General features: G+C 50.1%; 1 protein-coding gene across 1 annotated transcript; it reads left to right on the top strand.

Moving 5' to 3' along the window:
* Position 1: 1 nt before the first annotated feature.
* LOC144100974 (protein argonaute-2-like) lies at positions 2-25,428 on the top strand. The gene is made up of 4 exons (XM_077633926.1): positions 2-396; positions 7,272-9,330; positions 18,286-18,415; positions 19,150-25,428. Exons 1-4 carry the CDS (start codon positions 336-338, stop codon positions 19,804-19,806), a joined length of 2,907 nt encoding a protein of 968 aa, XP_077490052.1. The 5' UTR covers positions 2-335; the 3' UTR covers positions 19,807-25,428.
* Positions 25,429-25,496: the final 68 nt, after the last annotated feature.

Below are 25,496 nucleotides of genomic sequence, written 5' to 3'. Positions count from 1 at the left end.
CGTTAATCCCCCTCAACATTGAAGCGACCAACGAGCGCCTGCGCCCGCTCGAAACAGGATTTTTTGCTTTCGCCGTGGCGGCAGAAATCGCGAGCATTTTTTGCTTGAATGCTAAACAGTATTGTCGCGCTTATCGCGATAGCTCGACTGGAAACACCGATTGGTCGACAGGATGAGCTCCTCTATGACGTTTCTCCATGGGCTCTCAAAAGGACGTGGCGTCACCGCGGCGCTACGGATGTGGCCGCAGAGCGCCCGGGGAATCGCTAGCCGCACCACGCGCGCGTTGCATTCTGCGTTAGTGCACCTATGTCCAACTGAAAGGTGTCGGGTCCATGGCGTCTGGTGGTGGCGGAGCAGGTCGCGCCCGAGGGCGTGGAAGAGGCCGCATAAGGGGTGAGCACATACTGCACAAATTTTCGTACGTCATGTGCGATTTTCTTTAAAGTATACGGCGGACAAGTGACGCTATTGAGTCTGCGCCGGCGTTGCAGCCACGTTTTCCTGTGGCTGTAAAGGCGCTGTGTAGTTAATAAAGGTTTAGAAGCCTGCAAAGCGTTTTTTTTTGCTTTTTTTTAGGAGACGTAAATAATGCACGGCAAAGGCCTTGCAATATCGCGACGGGACGAATCCGAAACTATACGGCAGCCCAGAGGTGGTGATGGCGGCCGTTTGTCGGACGAGAAGCGAAGTTACCCTGTTTTTTATACTCCTGCGTTCTTTGCGCCGCTCCCTTGCGCCGTTCATAGGCAATATTAGCCGGGCAGCATTAAATAGGCTCTGAAATGGGCTCTCAGTAAACTTGCGGTATACCTATATAGGGTGTTAAAGGACGCCGCTTCACAAATATTCTTCAGAAAAAAATTTTAATGTTTTTTTCGGAAACTTCTGAAAATGAAATGAAAATTGGTAGTTTATTAAAATGATAATAAAAAGGAAGGAAAAGATTTTTGCTAGCCCTGGCATCCGCCATCGATACTGAACCACCTGAGCTGGGGCAGCGGAAATAAAGGATAGTATGTCTCCGTATTAATTTCGACCACATGGGGATCTTTAACCTGCACTGACATAGCACAGCACCTGGGCGCCTTTGGCGTTTCGCCTCCATCTAAACGCGGCCGCCGCGGTGGGGATCGAACTCTGGTAAAGTTTCGAAATCTGATGTCCGCGTCTTCACGCCTTTTCCTCTCCTCTCGTCACTTTGTAAACTGAAATGTCGGCTCAACCCCGCCGGCTGCCGACGCGCGCGGGAATTCCCCGGAGGGCGGAGCTTCGGGACCCACCCGAGTGGCCGCGCGGTCGTGGTAACTGCGGGTAGGGCGCTGCGCGGGCCGTAATTGGCCAGGGTCTCGTACCCTCTACCATTTACCCGCCCGGGCCGGCCCGCCTAAAGGCGCGCTACAGAAACGCTAATTTTCTTATCACTATGAATTTCAGGGGGGAAAAAGCGCCTAGTTTTTAGAACAGAAGTGTAAAATTCTCTAGTTTCTGGTTCTGGTTGAGTTTGTCTTTTTTTTTTCAGAACAAAATAAAGTGCCTTGATACCAGATATAACACCAAATTGCTGAAAATAATCTCCTGAATCCTGTTCCCTGCCTCAGTTTCGGGTTTGATTTTCGCAAACATATGGCAAACAGCCCATAACTTTGCAACCGGTTCACCACCGACACGCAAGAGGTCACGCGAGACCATAACGCAGCGAGTTTTACGCTGCAGTGTCTGTTCAAACAGCAGAAGCCTCTTCTCCCCCTGTCGCTTGCCTCTTACCGTCTAGCTACAACGAAATGGGGGGAACAAAAATTGGGCTCGGATATATTATGCGATGCAGATGTCGTCCTGGACAGGCCCCATGCTTTACTGAAACTGCGTGTTAACGCTGTCATATCTTAGACAGTTATTTTAGAAAGCTTTTGTAGAATTAAAGGGAACAAAGAATTTTTAAAAAGTATAGGATTGGACAGACAGAAGCAGTATAGGTCTCATAAATAATGTGCTGTCATTATGAAAACTGCTTAGCACAAACACAAAGGTTAACCACACTACAAGGGTGCTGTGAACTAAGAATTCATTGGATGCCCTGGAGAAGGCTCCTAGAAACCTGGAGCAGTACCGCCATGAGACAAGAAATAATTCGATTGTCAGGAAATAGGAGACTCATTTATATTGAGTGTGGAAAAATTAGAGCAAAGACATGTGCTGGAGAGGAGGTAAGTGTGATGCATTCAAGCCCAAAATTTACCACCAAAACAGCGAAGGCAGGTTCACTGTTTCTGCTGATCCCAAGCTATATTTTGTGTGTGGATGCCGTACTTATCCTTCTACTATATTCATATCTCACAAAGCTAAGATGGTGGCAAGAAAAAGTAGTGTGTTGATTAGACTTTGAGTGCTTCAGAACCTGCGAGGTTTGCAAAGAGAGCAAATAAGTAAGAAAAACAGTGCTACAGGTGCTGTTTTGTCTGAATTAATTTGATTTTTTGCTTTGTTTTCGTTTATTTTTTTCATGCTCAACATATCACATGACATTACCGAAGATCAAGTTCGTACTGTAAATAGTTGAAAACAAACTGATTTTCTTGGCGTGCCATTTTTTAACCACATGAGAACATAAGAAGCAGCTGTTCAATGAAAGTACCCATTCACTACTTAATCCTGGGCACGGCCGGCCCAAATCCGTCAGCTTACAGGCCTGAGCCCGGGCCCGGCTCAGCAAGAAATTGATGTACCCGGGCTTTCGACCATAGCCCGAGCCCGTACAATTCTCTAGCTGCAGGACGCCTGAAAGAGTTGGCGCGGCGAACCAATGATAGCCCCTGACAGCTGACGTCACTTGCACAACATAACTTCATGTGCCAGGTTTCGCATGAAAGACCAGCACTGCTGGCTACCACGAGGCGTGGACGCGGAAATTTTTAAAAATGTTTTCTAAATTATCGGCTCGATTTTGAGGTCTTGTATACGCAGCATGAACGCTCGGTGGCCTGCCATCTATATATATATAATGCAAGCATTTTACGGACGAACCTTAAACACCCTTTTCAGGGACTCTTTAAAGCATTATTAAGATGGACAGTTAATTCATTCAGCAGTGGGTCCCTTCAATTCACTAAGCTCTGGCTGCCCGCTGGCAGCCGGCAAACTCAAACCTAACAGGAAATTGCACCATGATCACGTGGGCAAGCAGTCCTTGGAAGCTGTAAAGCTGGCCTCGAGTAGCCAGCTTGCGGGTTCGCATTGTCTTCTGACCAGCTTCATCATGTCAAGCAAAGAAGTAGCTGCTGTTGCTGCACTCGCAGGTGCTGTTGTGTAGAGTGAGCCAGTTGACAGTGAAGATGATGATGGCAACTAGTTTGTCACATTTCAGAACTTCTTGCGGGGCGAGTTCGTGCATGGCTGTTGTTAAGAACAAGTTGTGTACACATAAGAGAAGAACGCAGGAAAAATGACAAAGGTACAAAGAGCACAAACTATCAAGTGGTTTTATTCGTTTCAGTACTGCTTATATAGATAGTGTACACACGTACCCAAAAAAAGGGAGGAGAGAGAACGAAAATCAATCCTGCACAGAAATCAACAGAATGTGTGCGCAGGAAGGTTTTTCCGCGTTATACAGGGTAACAAAAGTGTCACTAATGCAGTCATCGCCTTCAACCGTGATGTTCCTAGAAACCCATGGGCTACGGCTTTGCTCCTGCCTAGAATCTTAATGCTCTTAAGAGAGCCGTATGTGGCCCACAGCCTTTGCATGTAATGCAATGAGCTGCCAAGTTCGTTCCTTTACCGGTTCTCATGGGTTTGGTAGTGTCATTCAGTAGCGTGAGGTTGAGCTCCTTGATCTTCCCTAGTGTTGCTGCACCTTTACCATTGGTTTTTGGGTAGCCCCATTCGGGTGATGGGCGTTGAAGTCTGCCATCATGGGGTGGGGTCCGGGCGGCTTTCAATTTTGTCAGCCGCGGTTAGACGGGGAAAACATAATTATCCGCCTAATTAAAACCCGACAAGGGGTAGGGATTTCTGACTCCTCAGTGGGTGTCTGTCTTTTTGTTGAGGAGAAATGATTCATTTCCATAGCTGGGTATTGTTGAGTGTGTGTAACTAAAAAGGGAGGGTACTGGCGTCGCAGCTACACGAGTGCCATGGACAGCATGATTTCTGTGTCTGCGTGCGGGGGAAAGAACTCTCTCTTCAGCTGGGGAAGCTCGACGCGCGCTGGCATTCAGGAGCGGGGCTCCGCTCTCCGCCAGCAGGGCGAGGCCTCGTGGGGAGAAATGTTCTCCAGCATCTTATCCCGTCCGGCCGCAGAGTATCCTGTGTCCCTATTTCTGACTGTTTGGATGAGCTGTGTTTGTGATTCTACCAATTTTTATAGCTTATCTATGCGTGAAAGAGCCCCTAGATTGCTCTCGCCTGATCCCTCATCTCTTTGTCTTCTTTCTTCCTGGAGATGATCTTGTCCTCCACGGCTTTCCAAGGATTTCTTGGGTCCCTCTTTTGGCTGGGGTCCACTGACCTTGGTTCGGATTGGCTTCTTCTTTTGTTGGACTTGCTCCTTCCTCTTTGCACAGGCAGGAAGGATGATGAGGAGTTGCTTTGGCAAGCCGGCTGCTTTCCGGGTCTTCGTTCTTCCTCTTGGCTTCTGGGAGTTTTCGGTGGCGCTTGTCTCTAATGTTTAGCCTTTGACAAAGCGTAACTTGTAGTTGCTGTTGCCGGTGATGTGAGGCTATTTGCATACGATGCAATGGGTCTGGAAGGTTGGTTTCTGGCCTTCCAGTAGTGGCGAGTCATTACCTCCACATCTGTGGCATGTCGCTTTCTTGGCTAGGGAACATATGCCAATTTGTCTATACCAATTTGTTCTTCTGCAATTGAAGCATTCTTTCACCGTGTTGAGGATGAGAAACAGGGCCACTTTTCGTAGAGCTCTTAGATACCAGAGCACTCTGGGGAGCGTCGTACCAGCCATGGTGACTGTACAGTGACGTTGGATTTTGCGCATCTTCTTGCGGATATATCTACATCCGGTTTCATATGTATGTAGTTAAGTTTTAGCTGCCGGTCTGATTCTCCACTACATCCGGTTTCATATGTATGTAGTTAAGTTTTAGCTGCCGGTCTGATTCTCCACTATATTCATTTTTCACAAGACCCTTGATAGAGAGATATATCCAGGGCCCGGTACATACGTCTTGACGAGATACGTTTTGCCGTTTGATGGTGAAGGCCTTAAGTCTTCTGTAGGCTTTTCTACGAGCACTATTGGAGGTGCTGACTGTAGTAGTCTGGCTGACTGGGTGTCGCTGGGCGATATCTGCTTCAAACATTCGGTTGTCCTGGATGCCAGCGGCGGTGCCGAGAGCCTGAAGTAGGGCGTACCATCACTTGAGAGGGGAGTCAATCGGAACTAACTAGAGGGCTGATAACAACATTGAACTGGTCGGTCAGCAGCGGCAGAAGCTCGATCTTCATCATGAGTGGCGGCCTTGGTTTTTTTCTGCGATTTTCCTGCCTTAGCGTTATTGATGGGAGCCCGCCTCTCCACCGGCACTTTTCTTTAGCACGGCCGAGACGCCGCTGCTTGGGCCTACTTCGTTAAGCTTACGGTAGAGCTCCTGCTAGTTGAACGGGGTAATCCTGGAACCGTCGTTCAACTCTTCGGAGGAAATGGGTTCCTCCTCCACCTTTACTACCATATCAATGGGTTGCGCGGCCAGCGGGAGGTCAGGAAAGTCGACGGCGAGTAGCGCCACATTCTACGCCTTTTGTTCATTAGAAATAGCGTAGCACGCATGTGGTCGACACAAAAAGTGGCGTAAAATGGTCCAAAAAGTTCGCACGCTTACAAATTTTGACTCTGCTGGGTCCAGGTGCACTCGGAGATCTTGTGAGACCAAAATAAAAAAACGTAGGATAAGAGGTTCCGGGTCCAGAAGCCAAAATTGAAGGAGCCCATTCGAAGCACGTCTGCTCTCGTCAACACTCAAGGACAGGGGAAAAGACATCTTGGCGCGAACATTGCTAACTCGGGTTGGATTTCGTGGCAACTCCTATGCACCTGGAGTCATGTAACGCAAGGGGCCCCATCTTAGCACACAAACATTCAAGGGTCTATCGATGGCTCGCTGTTGCGACTAAAATTTCAGTGCAATTACTCGCAATGCATGACCGGTGACAGCTGCTGCTGCTCAGTACACTGGAACGAAGGACAGCATCAATGAGCTTTTCCCATGGCCGTTACATATGTACAAAAATGTAAAGGTTCTTTAACGACAAACATTCATTAAAATACTTGTCCTCTACTTGCTAATTTTATGGCCTTTACATTTTTCATATCAGCGGCATGCACTGCTTTGCTGGTTCCGGACCAATCTAGCTCTAGACTTTGTGTGATATTTTCTTTAATTATTAAATACGCAAAAACATGGAAGCATTGGTATCAGTTATGCCTGCCACGAGTGAACGGTAAGGGGATAGCTGGTACGACATGATTACAAGACATAAAACTGAGCAGGGGACAACACACATAACAGAAGCAAACAGGACGAGCTCGCCCTGTTTCCTTCTCTCCTGCGTCTTGTCCCCTGCTCAGATTTATGTTTTTTAATCTTGTCTGCCACGATTTTTAAGACATAAGAATGCATTCGTTTATTTAAAAAAATACATATTTCACTTGTCCAGACAGTGCATAGGGTTATCTAATACACAATGGCATTATCGATGGCAATGGCAATGCAGTTATTATTGTTGCATTTAATCCTTCCACGAATTCTATGAGGAGGCCGCGTTGCAATTAACATGAGCCCCCCCCCCCCCCCCCCCCGAACAAAATTTCTGGCTACGCTACTGCTCGAGGGATTTTCGTGTCAAAGCGAATGCGAAGGCTGCTCCCTGCTACTGCTGGCTCACATTTCAGTCACCCCTGTTAAATTGGACCATTTAATAAGTGCGGTAAGGAAAGTGTTAACCCACTGCAACACTTACGCCAGCCACTTTAAGAGCTGGAATCATAACAAAATGATCTATGAGTGGCGATTTGCAGTTTATTACATGCCTCACATGAACTGAACACTTCTTATGCATCACAATCCATCGTTAGATTCTTGAAATCAAAGCAGAAACACCATCGTCACGTAAGTCAAACTATTTAGTGATCGTAAGCGAATACCACATAGCGATTTATGTACTCTAATATCTTGTGCGTCATTGCAGACAAGAAACACGAAACTAAAATTACGTGTCTGTAGTTAATGCCAGGCATTTGACATTTATTGCAGACGATGCCCCTCATGAGCGCCGTGAGCCTCCCCAGCCCGGGGCAGCTCAGCAGCAGTCCTCTTTCGCTGGGGAAATGCTCCGGCGTGCCATGGAGGCTGAGCAGCAAGTCCACACACAGCGCGGAGGCACCCGCAGACAACGGGGCATCGAGCGTGAAGTTACAGCTGCTCAACCGGTTGCAGCTCTGCGGCCACCGGTCGCCAAACCCACGAGTGCTGCTGCAGCCACAGGAGAGCCCCTGGGTGTGGGAGCCTTGAGGAAAGCCCTGCCCACCTCAGCAGCTGCTTTGGCTGTTGTTCGCCGGCAGATGACGCCGTTTCCACAGCGACCACAACATGGCACACTGGGGCGGAAAATCAATCTGCTTGCCAACCACTTCGAAATTCAGCTGCCAGAAGGCAGTTTTTACCACTACGATGTGACGATCCTATCCTCTTCCAAGAAGGAGGAAGCCAAAGCACCCGACGATAAAAAGATGCGCTGCCTCAGTACTCGCATCAACAGGCTGGTTATCCAAAGCCTTGTCGAGAAGTATCGCGGCGAACTGAGAAATTGCCTACCGGCATTCGATGGCCGCAAGAACTTGTACACACGCAAAGAGCTGCCATTCAAGGAGCGGACGTTCACGGTTCCGTTCAGAGAGGATGACCGGGTGCAGGAGTTCATCGTTGTCGTTCAGTATGCAGCCATGGTAAACTTGGATGCCCTGCACGCAGTGTACGAAGGGACAGTGCGCGTTGTGCCCCAAGAGGTGATTCAGGCGCTTGATGTCATCATGAGGCATGGGCCCTGCCTCACGTTCACGCCAGTCGGTCGGTCAATTTTCACGGGGCCACCGCAAAGACGAGACCCTGCTCTTGGAGGGGGCCACGAAGTATGGTATGGCTACTACACCAGCGTGCGTCCAGCCCAATGGAAACCCATGCTCAACGTCGACCGCTCGGCAACAGCGTTTTACGAAGCCGTTCCCGTCACAGAATTCATGGGCAAGCTTCTTGGAGAAGATCCCCAGCGCTGCCGGAGGCTCAATACATCTCAGTGCAGTAAGCTCTCCAAGGAGCTGAAGGACTTGAAAGTGAAGGTCCTTCACTTGAATTACCCTCGCAAGTATAAGGTCGCCAAGGTAACCCATCTGACGGCCCAGGAACTTTCATTCCCATTGGAGAATGGCCAGAGGACAACAGTAGCGGACTATTTCCGCTCAAAGTTCCCAAGATTCATGCGCTTCCCTCACCTGCCCTGCATTCAATCGGGCACCTCGCAACGGCCTGTCTACCTTCCGCTCGAGGTGTGCCACATAGTCGAGGGGCAGCCATACAGGAAGAAGCTCAATGAGAGCATGACCGCCCGAATGATCTCGCATACCGTGCAACCTCCGCAAGATCGATTTCATGCCATCAGGGAATCTGTCCGCGACGTGGTGGAGAAGAGCAGGCCCTACCTCAATGAGTTCAACATCAAGGTCAGTACGGATCCAACCAAGCTGACGGGCCGCATCCTGGATCCCCCGTCGCTCGTGTTTGGTGGGCAGCAGCAGCGTCCCCGCGATGGTGTGTGGAGGTGCAGCCAGCTCTTCAATCCCAAACCCATGGAGAACTGGGTGCTTCTGGGTGTCAACTGTCGGCTTCCGAATGCCGCCATTGCAAACCTGGTACGATTGCTGAGAAACGTTGGTGGTGGGCTAGGGATGAGGGTGAGCGATCCTCTTGATACCATTTGGGAGGACACCCAACGGCGGCCAATTGTGCAGATTCTGGAGGAGTTGAAGGCAAAAAAGGTTTGCCTCATACTTGTTGTTCTCGGACGCCAGGTGTCCTACGCCGACATCAAGGAGGCAGCCGAGGTAAGGTTGGGGATCCGCACCCAGTGCATCAAGGAGGAGAATGTGACTTCTTCCAAAAAGTGCGGCCCTCCGCTGATCAGCAACCTCTGCTTGAAGATCAACGCCAAACTGGGCGGGACTAATAATGTGCTCAAGAGTGCGGAGATGCCAGACGTGTTCAGAGAGCCAATTATCATCATCGGGGCTGACGTAACTCACCCAGCACCTGGAGACAGGTAAGCCATGCAGTCACGTGTATCTTTTTAGCGCCCTGCTGCTAGTAAGCCCATGTTGATTCAAACTCTCATATCTTAATATCGGTTAATTTAAAGTTTTTCTAGTCGCACAAGGAAGGTGTGTAACAATTGTTTGTCACCGCATATCTCGAAGGGCCCGGCTCTTGTGGCGCAATCTGGAAATTTAATCTGATCAGTAAGAACTCTAAATTTGATCAGCCAGCGGTTTGCTTGATCCACATATTAAGCCGTGGTCAAGTCTACTCTAGGGCATATAATTGCGCTCTCGCCGCAGCTCTGTACTGCGCGCTGTTCCGCCACTGCCAGCTGCGATGTTCGGAGAATTGATGAGAGAGGCATGAAAAGAATGCAGTCCATTTGTAGGCAACGATGGCCGGAAATGAGCTAGGAACAAGCCAACAAGGGCGGCAGCTTCCGACTCCCGAATTTCCCCTCTCTTCACCATACACAGTTGTGCGCTCGCAGACAATTAAAAAAGAAGTGAGTAAAATTTATACTGGGTAGAACAGCGCAAACAGATGAAACACAAAAACAAGGAGCATACAAACGAGTGCTGGCTCGCAACTACATTTTTTACTACTACATATTGCCACGCTGCTGACTTTCTGCCGGCGCCACCTGGAGGTCGAACTGTGTTCCCGAGCGCGTGGCCGAACGTCTTCTTTGTCGAGAACGAGCGCGGCGGTGTTGGCAAACCTCGCCCGAGTGAACAGTTTGGTTCTCTGTATTTTCGCCGGTGACATTTTTGGTGGAGCCGTGCTGGGTATCATCCCATGTACGCTGACCGGGACGATAGCCCTGACGCTTCTCCCCGACGAGCAGACGCCACACCTGTCCACAAAGCTAGCCGTCGCCTGCGAGGCCTGCAACCCGAATTTGAGCCACTCACGATTCCTGCTCGGGCCATGACTTCCGCCACTGGCAGCCAGACAGGTCAGTCCTTCGGCAGTGCCCCGCCGTTCGTCTTTCTTGCACCTCGGTCGCCACCATCCTTCCACGGCGACCGGTTCGAGGATGTAGAAGATTGGTTGGCCGGTTTTGACCGTGTGGCCGCGTTCAACCAATGGGACGACGAGCGAAAGCTGCTGAACGTGTACTTCGCACTGCAAGACTCGGCGAAAACGTGGTTCGAGAACCACGAGGCGTCCTTCTCTAACTGGGCAGCTTTTCGCCGCGAGGTGCTCGCCACGTTCAGTTCGAGCGAGCGAAAGGAGAATGCCGAGCTTGCCCTTCGCTCCAGGTCACAGCAGTCCAACGAGAGCGTGGCCATGTTTATTGAGGACATGACCCGCCTCTTCAATCGGGCCGACCCAGCCATGCCCGAAGCTACAAAGGTGAGGCACCTTATGCGTGGGGTAAAGGAGCAGCTGTTCGCTGGCCTCATGCGCGACCCTCCGAGAACTGTCGCCGCCTTTGCCAAGGAAGCGACGACCATAGAACGTTCCTTGCAGGAACGGAGTGCCCAATACGGCCGTCAGGCAAATGTAGCGGCCGCTCAGTACTGCACGTCCTTGCCAGGCCCCGGGGATGAGGCGCTGCGAGCGCTTGTGCGGAGCATTGTCCGCGAAGAACTGCGACACCTCCACTTGAGTGCTCCGTCAGAAAGCGTACCTTCGACAGGCGATGTTCTCCGTGACGAAATCCGGCGAGCGGTGCAGCCACCCCCAGCACCCCTTTCGGAGCCGCACGTAATGTCCTACAGCGATGCCCTGCGCCGACCTGCCCCGGCGCCGCAAGCGTTTCGCCCCGTTGCCGAACCACCACCACCCCATCGTTACGTGCGTCCCATCGAGCAGCAGCAGGACCCGTGCCCTCCATTCCGCAAAGCGTACGTGTGGCGAACGTCCAACGATCGTCCGCTCTGCTACCACTGCGGGGAGCCCGGCCATGTTCTGCGGAATTGCCCGTACCGGCGGATGGGTCTGAGAGGATTCCCACCGGACGCGCCTCGACCGCGCTATGGTGAAAGACCGCGTGACATAGAGGAGTACCTGAACTCTCAAGTGCCGCCCCCGACCTCACAGCGGCGACAGTCGCGATCGCCATCCCCGAGGCGCTTTGCTACGCCCAGTCGGCCCTCAACCTCCGGTCAGTTCGGAGGCACGTCCCCTCGGCGGGAAAACTGAAGACGGCGTCCTCCGGGGGTAGGGCCGCCGCCGCTGCACGAAGTCAACAGCCTCCACCCGACGATTGGACGCGACGGCCCGAGCGTCAACGACCCGATCCGACGACCCCACCGACGTGCTGCGAACGATTAGTTTCCGCTGAAATTTTAGTAACCGTCGACAGTTATGAACTGACCGCACTCGTCGATACCGGCGCTGATTTTTCTGTGATGAGCAGGGAGCTAGCCATGACACTCCGTAAGGTTCTGACGCCTTGGTGTGGACCCGTGATCCGCACTGCCGGTGGCCATGTCGTGACACCAATCGGCGTCTGCACTTGCCGCATCCAAATCCGTGGTCTTACTTTCACCGGCTCCTTTGCCGTGTTAGCTGACTGTTCAAAGGACCTCATACTGGGCATGGATTTCCTTCACGAGTATGGTGCGATCATAAACCTTCAGGAACTCATGGTATCTTTTTCCGCCCAGCGAGCCGTTAACACAACCACCGAGCCCTGTAAAGTAATGTTGCGCATATGTGACGACCACATAACAATCCCTCCGCGAGCCAGCAAGTTCGTCACAGTCGAGTGTACTGACAGCACCGGCGCTCTTGGCATTGCTGAAGCGAACATGTCCCTGCTACTCGCTCGGCAAGTTTGTGTCGCCCGAGGCCTAGTAGACCTTGCCAATGGTCGTACCGAAATCTTAGTCACGAACTTTACTCGTGAACCGCAACATTTGACGAAGTCAGAAGTCGTCGCTTATTTTGACGAGCTTGGAGAGTGTACGAGGCAGTGCTCTTTATCCACCACGTCAGACCTCGCCGACGCGACGGCTACAGCCATTCCGACTGACGTGAACCCGCACCTCTCGGCCAGTCAGAAAAACTGCGTGCAAAGCCTAATCTATTCCTTCCGCGACTGTTTTGCGGAAACTTCCAAGGTCCGACAGACGCCGCTTACCAAGCATCGAATTGTCGTTGCTGACGACCAAAGACCAATTTGCCAGCGTCCTTATCGCGTGTCTTCCAAAGAACGCGATGCCATCCGCCGCCAAGTTACACAGATGCTCCAGGACGACGTCATCCAACCTTCCACGAGCCCCTGGGCATCGCCTGTTGTTCTCGTCACGAAGAAAGATGGCACCCTGAGGTTCTGCGTCGATTACAGGCGCCTGAATACCGTCACGAAAAAAGATGTGTACCCTCTGCCCCGAATTGATGATTCCCTAGACCGCCTGCGCCATGCCACCTTCTTTTCATCCCTCGACCTCCGCAGTGGGTATTGGCAAATAGAGGTCGACGAACGCGACCGAGAGAAGACCGCCTTTATTACGCCAGACGGTTTATACGAGTTTAAGGTACTCCCTTTTGGCTTGTGCTCGGCCCCTGCCACGTTCCAACGAATGATGGACACCGTGCTGTCCGGTCTGAAGTGGCAGACATGCCTCGTATATCTTGACGATGTCGTGATCTTCTCTGACACGTTTGATGAGCACCTGAAACGCTTGCGTGCTGTTTTCGAGGCCATACGTTCCGCTGGTCTCTCTCTCAAGCCAGAGAAATGTCACTTCGCATTTCAAGAGCTGAAGTTTCTTGGTCACATTGTCAGCGCACGAGGTGTTAGTCCAGATCCCGAAAAGACGGCCGCCGTAGCTGCCTTCCCTAAGCCAACCGACAAACGGAGCCTGCGTCGTTTCTTGGGCCTCTGCGCGTACTATCGCCGGTTTGTTCCCAATTTCTCCCGGCTAGCAGAGCCTTTGACCCGCCTGACGAAGGATTCTGAATCCTTCATCTGGGGCCAAGACCAGGACAGCGCCTTCACAGAACTCAAGTCCCGTCTGCAGTGTACGCCTGTGCTTGGCCACTTCGACGAAGAGGCCGACACTGAACTGCACACTGATGCTAGTAACGTTGGCCTCGGCGCGGTCCTTGTTCAGCGGCAGGATGGTCTAGAACGCGTGATTGCTTACGCCAGTCGCACTTTGTCCCGTTCAGAAGTCAATTATTCCACAACGGAAAAGGAATGTCTAGCTGTGCTGTGGGCCGTTACGAAATTTCGTCCGTACTTGTATGGCCGCCCGTTTCGGGTCGTGAGCGACCACCATTCACTATGTTGGTTGGCGAACCTGAAGGATCCCTCGGGGCGGCTTGCTCGATGGAGTCTTCGGTTACAAGAATTTGATGTCACCATCGTGCACAAGTCTGGCCAGAAACACAGCGATGCTGACTGTCTATCTCGCGCCCCAATCCTGTGCCCCACTGACGAGTCCGACGACGATTCCGCTTTTCTTGGTGCTCTCACCACGTCCACCCTTGCCCAACAACAAAGGGCCGATTCTGACCTGCTGCCCCTCATAGAATACCTTGAAGGAATCGCCCCATCTCCACCTCGGCTCTTCAAGCGCGGACTGTCATCGTTTTGCTTGCGCGATGGGGTACTCTACAAAAAGAACTACGGCCCAACAGACACTGTCTATCTGCTTGCAGTGCCAGCTGCGCTTCGCGACGAAGTTTTGCGCGCGTGCCACGACGACCTTTCTTCGGGCCATCTCGGGTTTTCCCGCACGTTGGCGCGCATACGCACCAAGTACTACTGGCCCAAGCTTGCTGCGGTTGTCCGCCGTTACGTCCGAACCTGCCGAGAATGTCAGCGCCGGAAGACGCCACCGACTAAACCAGCCGGGCTCCTGCAGCCTATCGATCCCCCGCGCCTCCCATTTCAACAGGTCGGCATGGACTTACTCGGTCCGTTTCCGGAGTCTTCCATGGGTAACCGGTACATTGCTGTTGCCACTGACTATCTCAGCCGCTACTGTGAGACCAAGGCTCTTCCCCGTGGTACCGCCGCCGAAGTCGCAAGTTTTTTCATTCATAACATTGTGCTTCGTCACGGAGCTCCAACGGTCGTATTAACTGACAGGGGAACCCCGTTTACGTCGGCACTTACGAACGAGGTACTTCGACTCAGTGGCACCAGTCATCGAAAGACAACGGCTTACCATCCGCAAACCAACGGACTGACTGAGCGGCTTAACAAGACAATTGCCGATATGCTCTCTATGTATGTCGACGATGACCACGCGAACTGGGACCGGATACTTCCTTACATAACGTTCGCGTACAACACTGCGCTTCACGAAACGACGCGCTTCACTCCTTTCCATTTGGTGCACGGTCGCGAAGCCTTGACCATGCTGGACGCCATGCTTCTTCCGGATCCTACTCCCTCTTCTGTCGTGGATGCCGACCAATTTGTCCGTGACGCCGAAGTTGCTCGCCAAGTTGCTCGACAGCGAATCCGGTGCCAACAACAACGCGACGCCGAGCGTTACAACCTCCGCCGCAGGGAGGTGATTTGCACACCCGGTGACCAAGTCTGGGTGTGGAGCCCAATCCGTTTGCGAGGGCGCTCCGAGAAGCTTCTTCGCCGTTACTTTGGTCCGTACCATGTGTTACGCCGCCTCAGCGCGGTGACCTACGAGGTGCTCCCTCAAGGAACTGCCCGGTCCTCTCGACACCCGACGTCCGAGGTCGTCCACGTGGCGCGAATGAAGCCGTTTTATTCCCGTTAGCCCCGGACCGAACCCCGCCATTACCTTTCGCCTTATTTTTTTTTCTTCCCCTCGCGTGCGGCATCGAGTCGATGCCTCTTAGATGGGAGGGGCAATGCCACGCTGCTGACTTTCTGCCGGCGCCACCTGGAGGTCGAACTGTGTTCCCGAGCGCGTGGCCGAACGTCTTCTTTGTCGAGAACGAGCGCGGCGGTGTTGGCAAACCTCGCCCGAGTGAACAGTTTGGTTCTCTGTATTTTCGCCGGTGACAATATTTATAGTCTTCTCAATAAAAAAAAAACCTGGGGCTTAGCTCGGCTAGGCCCAGTTATGCAAGCGAAAGTAGGATGGTCCAATGCAGCTTGCCGCTTTCGTCACTGGTACCACGCAGACAACTTCTGCACAGATGGACCAGCGTCCTCGCTCTTTCCTTCCATCACACAATGGCTGAACTGAAGCACTGGCCAAGCTATAGTGAGAAACTGCGAGGCGACAGAGAGAGCGGCACAGTCTCTCTTTCAAGCGATCGGTTAGTCACGTAGACACAGCTGGCAAGGCAGCGGTTGGTACAGTGGTGGCACGCGGCTGTAGCTTGGGAGCATCACGTGATATCACTCCTTCACTTCAAGGTCAAACCGTCATGCACAGGTAAACTCGCTCGACTAGGCCAGTAAAGCTTTCACTTTAAAATGTAGTTGCAAGTCAGTGCTAGTCTGTGTGTTCCTTGCTCTTCTTGCCTTTTGTCCATTTGCGCTGTTCCACCCAATATGCACATTACCAACTCACCCAGTAGTCCATCCTACTACCGAGGAAAATTCCCAGTTATATTGGGTTGAAACTGCGTGAAGCTGTAGGCGGCCTCATGCGGTGCTGTTTCATCCATACATGTGGCGCCATCTGAAAGGCATTGTGGTAAAAGGCGGTTGTTTTGATCCGACGCCTCTGATACTGCCAATGCTGTGCTCCAATGACATCATAGCTTTCCGCAGGAACAAACAGAAAACGCATCATAAAACACGCAGTTCTAATTAATCTTGCATTTCTTTTGGCTGTAACAGCTACAGGTGTACTGCTTAAAAACTGTCAAAGATCAAGACTTTTCAGTTTCTGTGGAACTAGTACAACAGCGAAATAAGACAACGCTGGCCCAGATGAATAGGTTTGCAATATGAACAGTCCTGCACTTTGTGTAAGGTTTAGTTACTTTTTCTATAGCGTGTAGTTAAATCCACGTTCACATCTCGTGACCTACTTGCGTCCGTACCATAACCTATGGCAACCAGTGCGTGGAAATTGCGCATATTCAGTGCCCCAAAACCGAATTACACGCACGGTGAAGGAACGAGCTGCTGAAGCAGAAAACTCACCTTCAACCTGATGTCATACACAGCGCCTTTCATATGGGCTGCACATTTCGCAGACATCCAAAGGAATTGCTGCACTCAAAACTTCTTTGCGCACATTGTACACGTGCTTGTCCTCGTACAATTTGTGACCATGCAGCAAACTGTTTTTAAAAATGTGTCAACATTTTCTTTCAGTGGTCCAAAAACCACACATACACAACTGCACGCGCCGAAGAGCTAGCCCAGCCATGTTCTTTCCGGAGACTGCGCTCAAGCACGACTCCTCGTTTGGACCGTTCGAGCAGGGAAAGAAAAATTTGGGAAACACTACACTTCAGTTAAGCTAATTTAATCCCCCGTCACTTTCTTTTCCCACTAGCACTTTCCCTCTCCACATTTCCACCAGCCATGGTTGGCAGGTCCACCACTTCCCATGGCTAGCCGAGAGGCGGATTACTAAATTTATTCCAATGAATAAACTAGATAATTTCGCCGAGCAATAAAGGTCTTACGGCTGTTGCTGCAGGTTCTATGTTTAAATGCTCGGTTATATGGCTAAACCAAACCTGTTTTTCGCTGTAAAAGAAATGTGGTGGTAGGTTTGTTCGATTTAGCATCACTCACTGCACCACTTTCGTAAAGCTTCGTGGCAGTACCGCGAGTTTGCAGCGCCAGGTCTGGTAGTTCACTAGCTGCTTCTAAAACGAAAGGTTGAGTTAAGGCCTAGTCATCTGCTCACCATTATGTCATGGCCAAACTGCAACGAGCTGCGAGCCACCGACATCAAAGACCGCCAACCGCCCGAACCACGGGAAGAAATTTCGCACAGAAAGTCGAGGCTGTGTGTTGTCAATGCGCCTCGGCATTAGCCGAGGTCAGCGGTCAGCTGCCGGTGCAATCAGGCCTTTTTTTCTGCTGTGGAGATATACTATTAAGATATTATACTGCCCAGGAAGGAATTTCTTGTGTCGCCACCAGTGAGGCAGGCGACGCACCAGAGCACGTATGCGTATTGGTTTTTTTGCCTTCATAAACATTCACATACACACAACACACCGGGATCATTTCTTGCCAACTTACTCGGACTTTGTACTCGACCATTTGACATTTCTTGATTTTCAGCTGCAGATAGCTTCCAAAGGCTGTGCAAGTGTGTGAATAAGAGGGACACAAGAAACCGTGGTTGCTCCAAAAACACTGCCAGCTGTCTGTATCGTGTACTGAATGTGTTGTATATTTGATTCCTTTGTCACATAGATTCATTGCACGTCAAACTGGCAGATCTCTAAATGTAAGTGAAAAGAACAAATCAATGTGACAAGGCAGATTTCAGGCCATCTGGGCATTTATTTCCGTGAATGTGAGTTCAGAAACACAAGCGTGCTTCGCATATGTGAAGACAAAATCACTCGTGAGATTATTGAAGCAGGAAAAAACGCCAGCCTAAACAGTCGCCACGTTACTAGCCCTCTAAAGTTCTTCTGGATAAGGAGTTGTTTCTTGCCAGGAACTGGTAATTTTATTCCTTCTTCAGCTTGTTTTTGGTTTTCCGGATATCTGGCTTTGTTATTGGGGCTTTCTGTATATTTACCGAAAGATCACAGCAAAAAGCAGTAGTTGGCAGTTCAGCGCCTGTGCCTTTCTTCCATTCTTTTGTCCACTGTGCTTTTTGTGTTTGATCACCGGTACTTGCGCACCATTCCAAAGAAAAAAATTGGCTCTTTCTCCTTCAAAGCCATTGGTATTTAGAAATTTTGTCATTTTTAGTCCTTTAGTCCTATTTTCAACATTGAATTAATAGGCATTGTTCAGGGTTGCTTATGAATGACTGTGTATAGGCCAGCTCAGGGGGGGACTTGCGGCGTTCTTTTTATGCGGCGTGTTGAAGGGTTAAGCAGAACTTTCGTCTGCACTCGTTGCTGTGCTCAGGGTGAAGCCATCCATTGCTGCCTGCGTCGGAAGCCTGGACCTCGAGTTCGCTCGGTATCGAGCGTCCATCCGTGTTCAGGTCCAGCAGCAGGAGGCCGTGGCCAGGGTGGAGATCATCGAGGACCTGAAGGTCAGTGGCGTGCAGACCGCTTTGCAGTGCAGACAAGTCCAAGTATATAGAACGAAACTTAGTACATACTGTAATACGTCATCCCGAAGCCAGTGGACAGCATTTTTATACTGTGAACTGTGCTTCCATGCACTGCAGGTCTGCTTGCATCTTGCTACGCTTGAACTCGGCTCTCATGGACAGCTTTGTGACCGAGTGTGAGACTGCACCTTTTTGATCCTGAGAAAAAGCCGGCTACTGTCGATGCCGAAGTGCATATATTCTCTTCTGCGTGAGAAAAAAAGCTTTGTGGAATGAATTACATTAAATTACAACTAACTGAAAGTTCTTAATATTTTTATTTTGTGCGTTGTGGTGCGTATATTTCACACGTAAGTGGCGTAAAATCCGACCGGGAGCTCTTCAGTAGCACCATTTTCCTGCATGCTTGTGTGCTCTACTTTGTACCTTAAAAGCTGTCATAGTCACTGTGCCCTGCTGCTAGTCTGTTGAGCTCTCCTTATCATCTCATGGAAACTTGCCAACTTGAGAGCTTGATGTGTTCTTAACATGTCCCAGCAGCATCCTTTTTAGCCAGGAAGTCTTCAGTGGCCTGGTGCTAAAATGAACACATTTTGGTGCTTTAGTGGAGTCAGGGTACCTTGCCTGCTTGGCTACGCTCCCTTTTGCAAACCTCGTTTTGGCATTTGTGGTACTGCAGCAGAACAACCAACGTCTGTGTGTCGTTGTTGCAGGAGATGATCAAAGAGCTTTTGAAGGCATATTACGTGGAGACACGGAACAAGCCACTCCGGATCATCTTCTTCCGGGACGGGGTCAGCGAGGGCCAGTTCGACATTGTGCAAGACCAAGAGCTGTCAGCCATTCGAAAAGCCTGCCTGGAGTTCAGCCCAGATGGTTCATACAAGCCGCCCATAACATTCATCGTCGTCCAGAAGCGCCACCACACCCGCTTCATGCCGGCTAATCCCGAGGAGGGTGTGGGACGTGCCAAGAACATCCCCCCTGGCACGACCGTCGACACGGTGGTCACTCACCCGGTCGATTTTGATTTTTTCCTCTGCAGTCACGCTGGCATCCAGGGCACCAGCAGGCCCGCCCACTACTATGTCGTCCATGACGACTCAGAGTTTAGCTCGAATGATCTCCAGAAGCTAAGCTATTACCTATGCCACACCTACGCACGCTGCACCCGCAGTGTGAGCATACCAACGCCAGTGTACTACGCACATTTGGCTGCGTTCCGCGCGAAAGAGTACATTGCCAGTGCTTGCAATTTTTCAAGCGGGAGTAGCGTCAGCTCAGACAGCGCTGACAACGTAACCACCGAGCAGTATGTGCGTGCGGTCATGGTGAATGCAGAAATGCAAAAGGACATGTACTTCGTCTGAGTACTCTGCTATTCGGACTGCTTTCACGTCGCAGTACATGTTGATGCAATAGCGTCAAGACTCCCAGTCTGCAGAAAATCCGGCTTCGGCGTTGTGAGCGACCATATATGGGCATATATGGACAAGAGGACCCCAGGCTGTTAAAGGGAGCCATCAATGCTTTAGCGTCATACCCTTAACGTGGAACTTAAGTGTCCCCTCAGAATTTATTTTTGTGCATCGGTAAATAGCTCTTTTATCGTCCTATCAGTACTGCTGATCCGTGTGCCGCTATGCGTGTAGTGCCTCATGTCTGGCCGGGGAGGCATCGTGTTTCTCTGGGCGTTTCGTCCCTTCGTGACTTTCTGTGCCCGGCTCTGAATTGCGACGTCTGCATTGATTACAGTTTCAAAAATGTATGGCATCGTCATGTTCGTGGCTATAGACTCCATGGTCTTAACCGCAAAACTCGTTAGTTAACAGTTAATGAGAAGTTTTAATATGCCAAAGCAATACTTCGATAGGTAAACTCCAATCAAGGTCCTGCAATGTTTGTGGCAATGGAATCCGCGACTGATTCAAAACCGTGGCGGCGCGAACAGATCAGCTTCGCTGGCCGCTGTGCGAGAGCACTATGCTATCGCCGCAGCTGAACACGCCTCGTGTTAAACTGCAACACACTCGTGCACTGTGCATTGCACATCGTCTTCTTCGTCAACTAATACTACTACCAAACTAATATTTGCGCTTTGAGCTATGTGGCAGCAGTTACTGAGAGATGTGAGCTGCATACATTGTCATGGACAACGTTGTGGCAGAAACACTGCACTAGAGTAATACGCGTAGGTGTTCAAAACACTGCTGCAGAAACGTGGCACTGGAGCATGCGCAGTAAATCTGTTGCCTAAGATTGCTAATTCATACAAAAATGGCCTATGGGCCTCTAGAAAAACTTTACGGTAAGATCTGTGGGCCTTTAATGATCCTCTACAAGTATCAAAAAGTGCTTATTGCCAGCAGTTGAAACATATATATGCCACAAAAGCTATAGTTTAGGATGATCCATAACAGCGCGACAGACGGGACAGAGAAGAGAGGACACAACACATAGCGCTGACTCACAACTAAAACGTTTATTGGCCGCCAGCCAGTATAAATACTGCCCTGGTGGCCGGGAAGGATACAAGCACGCTTGACTTGCGTGACATTCAAAATCACCAGTACATCAGGCACGTGTCAACAGGCAAGAGTCATACTGGGAAATATCACCGCTACAGCAGGCACAAGTTTGCATTCACAAGTTAGCATTTACAATCAAGGTAACGGTTTTCTTTATCTGACCGTGCTACAGAGGGAGTACTGATGCATTGGTCTGAGGTCCTAGCTATCAGGTGGGCGTCTATTATTTCCCTAGCTAGCGAGTCGCGGTTCTTTGCTATCACAGAGCATTTATTGTAGAGTGGAATACAGGCTTTAGAGTCGTCATCTCTGCAGTGTCTGCAATGTTTTGCTACGTGACCTGTGATGGCAACACGAGAGACATTATATTCGTGCCCCTTTAATCTTTCATTAACACATCGGCCAGTTTGGCCGATGTAACACTTGCCGCATGACAGAGGCAGAGAATAAACAACTCTTTCCTGGCAAGGCACGAATTGTTTCGCGTGCCTTATCAAGCAGCTGCGTGATTCTCTTTCCACTGCATTTAGTACTTTTCTGACCAGGCTAGACAGTTGCTTAGGCGCCGAGAAGACCACTTCAATGCCAGCATGTTTTCCAGTTCTTTTCAATTTGTGCGAGACTTGGTGCAGATACAGTACCACGGCAATCCTTTTTCTTTTCCCCTTGTCTCGCTTCACCTATCCTATCAAATGCAAGCTTTTACTTCAGTTTTTCTGCAACGGAACCTAAAGCGTCTATATGGTACCCAGCCTTTGTCAGGCAGAAAAGTTGGTTGCAGAAGCTGTGCTACAACCTGTGCACACAAGATTTCTTAGCAGCGTTGTAAAGCACAGAATAAGCGATGGCTCTCTTCACCAGCTTTGAATGAGCTGACGAAAAAGGCAAGATTGGCTTTGCACCACGGGGCTCAAAAGCCCAGCAAACATGAAATGAAATGAAGCGAAGATCTAAAAACCTAATAAAATCATTCACTGGTACTTCATGTGTTAAAATCAATGGATTAAGGCACTCTGAGAATACCGAAAAAACGTCATGCAATTGCTGCTCGAAATCGAGGTTGTCACAGTCTAAAAACACGAAGTAGTCATCCAACCTCAAACCAATGTATCAGTACTCGCTCTGTAGCTTTGTCAGATGAGGAAAACCGTTACCTTGATTGTGAATGCAAATTTGTGCCTGCTGTAGCGGTGATATTTCCCACGTATGACTCTACCTGTTGACACGTGCCTGATGTACTGGTGATTTTGAATGTCACGCAAGTCAAGCGTGCTTGTATCCTTCCCGGCCACCAGGGCAGTATTTATACTGGCTGGCGGCCACTAAACGTTTTAGTTGCGAGTCAGCGCTATGTGTTGTGTCCTGCCTTCTCTATCCCGTCTGTCGTGCTGTTATGGATCATCATAAGCACCAACTCGCCCAACAAATGGTATAGTTTAGGAACCATACAACTTTTTTAGCTGTCTATAGAAAAGTATATCCGGCTGAAACTGAGGTAAAAAATTGGCTCGGGCTTAGCTAAGGTTAAGCCTGGATATCTTGAAGCGAAGAGATTCGGTGATGCTTGTGGTTTAGCTTATGGTTATGCTTTATGATTTAGCTCGGGTGTTTCACTAGCTCGTTTGGCTCTGGCCTTTTCATTCTTCCTTCACAACTGCTCAGCAATTCCCGAACTTTCACCCCATCTTGGCTACTCTCAGCTGACATGGTCGAGCGTCGCTGTTGAGCTTCCTTTTCACGCCGTTTAGCGAGACGTGCCTGTCGTACTTCTGGCGTTTCAGACTCTGCTTTGCTGCGTCATTTAGCGAGACGTTCTTCTCGTTGTTCGGGTGTCTCGGACGCTCATTGAACTTTCAGCCTTTCATTTCTTCGCTCCTTTTCAGCCAACTCCCGTGGTAACACTTCTGTATCGGTAGTATCACTCTCTTCTCCTTCCATGTTGAATGCGCACACCTATTCTCTGGCAAGCGGTTATATAGTCGGCCTCCGCGATAAACACGCGCTTGCGGCGAACGTCAAGCGATGACTCATAGCACGTGGCAGTGGCCACCTGCGCCGCACGTGACGTCGCGCGCGGCAGCGGCGAAAGGTCAGGCGACTGAGTCGGTGGCGGCCACCTGCACCGTGCATGACGTCACTCATGCTCAGACACACGACGGCTCACGCGAACCGCGGCGTTGACTAGCGTAGTGAAGCTTTTCACTTCAAAACTGCCATCAGAAAGGCTAGCTATTTGGGTGACTTACCTATTGTCAGCCATAGATATCATATTGCCACGTTCTTAGCACCACGCGGCCTCTGCGCTTAGTCGAAGCGATGGCGAATTGGCCGTTAGCTCGAGGGTCGCACTTGGGCTAGACCTGGCCCTGGGATTAAACAGGGCCGACCTCTTTCTTCGGTTCTCCCCTACGCCTACCTGCACAGCTCTTTTAGTCGTGACAATATTTTAATACAACGTTAAGGCTCCTGTTCTGCAGAAAAATCTGGCGTCTGCATTCTGAGCGAAACATACCCGGAGAAGCAACATAAGCTGGCCACTTAGGTCGCGAGACCTTCCGGCCTCTTCACAACCTGCCCACCGGATTGTGAGCAAACTGACCACTGTGGCAGGTGGCATTTAAATTAATGATTCGTCACGAGATGTTGCTCAAGTCACACAAGCCCCACCGGTGGCAGCAGCAACAACTGCAACACGTAATCATGTGGGTACCAGGACACACCGAGATCGCCGGGAACGTAGAGGCAGATAGGATTGCTCGAGAGCACACAAACCGAGCCTCCACTCAAACTGACCTCGACAACCCAGCAGCAGACCCGGTACCCCTGAGCTACTCAGACATTCTAAACTATCACAGGGGAACGCGACTCAAATATCCGCCACCCCATAACAGCCTACACCAACAAGACGCAGTAGGCTGCTGCAAACGGGGACTTTCCGCAATCTAAATACCTTAAGTAAAATCTACCCCACGCAATACAGCAGCAAATGTCCGTGCTGTGGAGAAAAACCCACGTTAATGCACATAACGTGGGTGTGTCGGAAAAACAAGGATCTAGCTGCAATAAACAAAAACCCAAGTGCGGAACAGTGGGAGCGGATGCTCTCCAGCGAGGACCCGGCCGTCCAGCGCGGATTGGTGCGGAGAGCCTACCTGGCGGCATACCTCAGTGGAGCTTTGGACCAGGGGCCCCAACCCTGTTAAGACGGGCTGCAATAACTCATCGGAAGATGAAGAAGACAGCCCGCGACCGCTAATAACACATTTTAATATCAAATATAAATAAAGTTTTTCCTCCTCCTCCTTTAACCACTGCACCACTCTCATACTCAGGAGTGGTATGAGGACTCCCAGGGATCTATGAATGTGTAGTCGAGAATGGCGAATTCCGCATATATGGGCATGAACCCATTAACGCTACTGCGTCATGCCCTTAAGTTCTTTTAACGTACAAGCTTGAGTGTCCCCTCCAATTTTTTATGTATACATATTCCTTTTCTTTTTTGTATAATATGCATGTACTGGTGTGCCTAATGCGATTGCTTTATTTGTAATTTTGTACACATTCGGTGATTCACCGTGCTGCCTGTACAACCAACAAGCACTCTGTGCTTAGGTTGGGCAGGAAAACTCGTGTGCTAAACAAAGATGAATAAACATTGATTTGATTTTGTATGGGTTTTACAACATTTCTTTGCTGCTGTACCTTCTAAATGTACTTCTAAGTCGTGGATTGCACCACTTGTGCACCCACCATTGTTATGTATATGCAGAGCTCACCGGTTTTGCTTCTAAGCCATGGATTGTGGCTTGTTTTGCATTGGCGATGTCGCAAATCTGTAGAAGGCAAGAGCAACTCTAATCCACACCCGTCCCACAGCACGGATTTAAAGCAAACCCCCTGGGCTGTTCTTATTTTTGGCAAAGTCTGTAGATTAAAAAACTAAACCAGAAGCGCTTCGTGTCACTCCGGTGTCATTTCCTGTACTCTGCATGCTTGTGGCATTTATGACTGTTCCACTGTTGTGTCTCCTGGTATACTTCAATGTACATATTGAGCCACAGTTTGTGCCACGTTCTCCTCTATATGCAAATTTATACCAAACCCTCTCTGGATAATTATCACGAAATAAATTGTGCACTACCTAGCTTGCACGATCTATGGAGGAATTCAGCCGTTCAGTTGGTACATGACAATATTAGCACCACAACAGATGGGACATATAGAAGACATTCACCATAGGCTAACAGAACAAAACAAAGATATCAAAGATGACGAAAGGAGGAACCTACCTGAACACGTGGTGACCTCCAAGTGTATCTGCAAATTTTGACAGTGGCAAGGTTCTTGTAACGTACAAGCACCAGCTTGTGCGTGAATTATATGAAGCGCATGTATTCGATCATCGCAGAGGAAAAGACTGCGTCAGCACTCCTCCTGTGTCCAAGAGGGAAGACCGAGATCCCCCCCACTTTCCGTGCTTCCCTCTATGCAACTGCCTCATGATCCTCTCAAGAAAAAATTCTGGCTAC

This window comes from Amblyomma americanum, chromosome 8, assembly GCF_052857255.1.
Source record: "Amblyomma americanum isolate KBUSLIRL-KWMA chromosome 8, ASM5285725v1, whole genome shotgun sequence".
Classification (NCBI taxonomy): domain Eukaryota; kingdom Metazoa; phylum Arthropoda; class Arachnida; order Ixodida; family Ixodidae; genus Amblyomma; species Amblyomma americanum.
The sequence above is the reverse complement of the archived record's forward strand: the minus strand, read 5'-3'. Positions and strand labels throughout refer to the sequence as shown.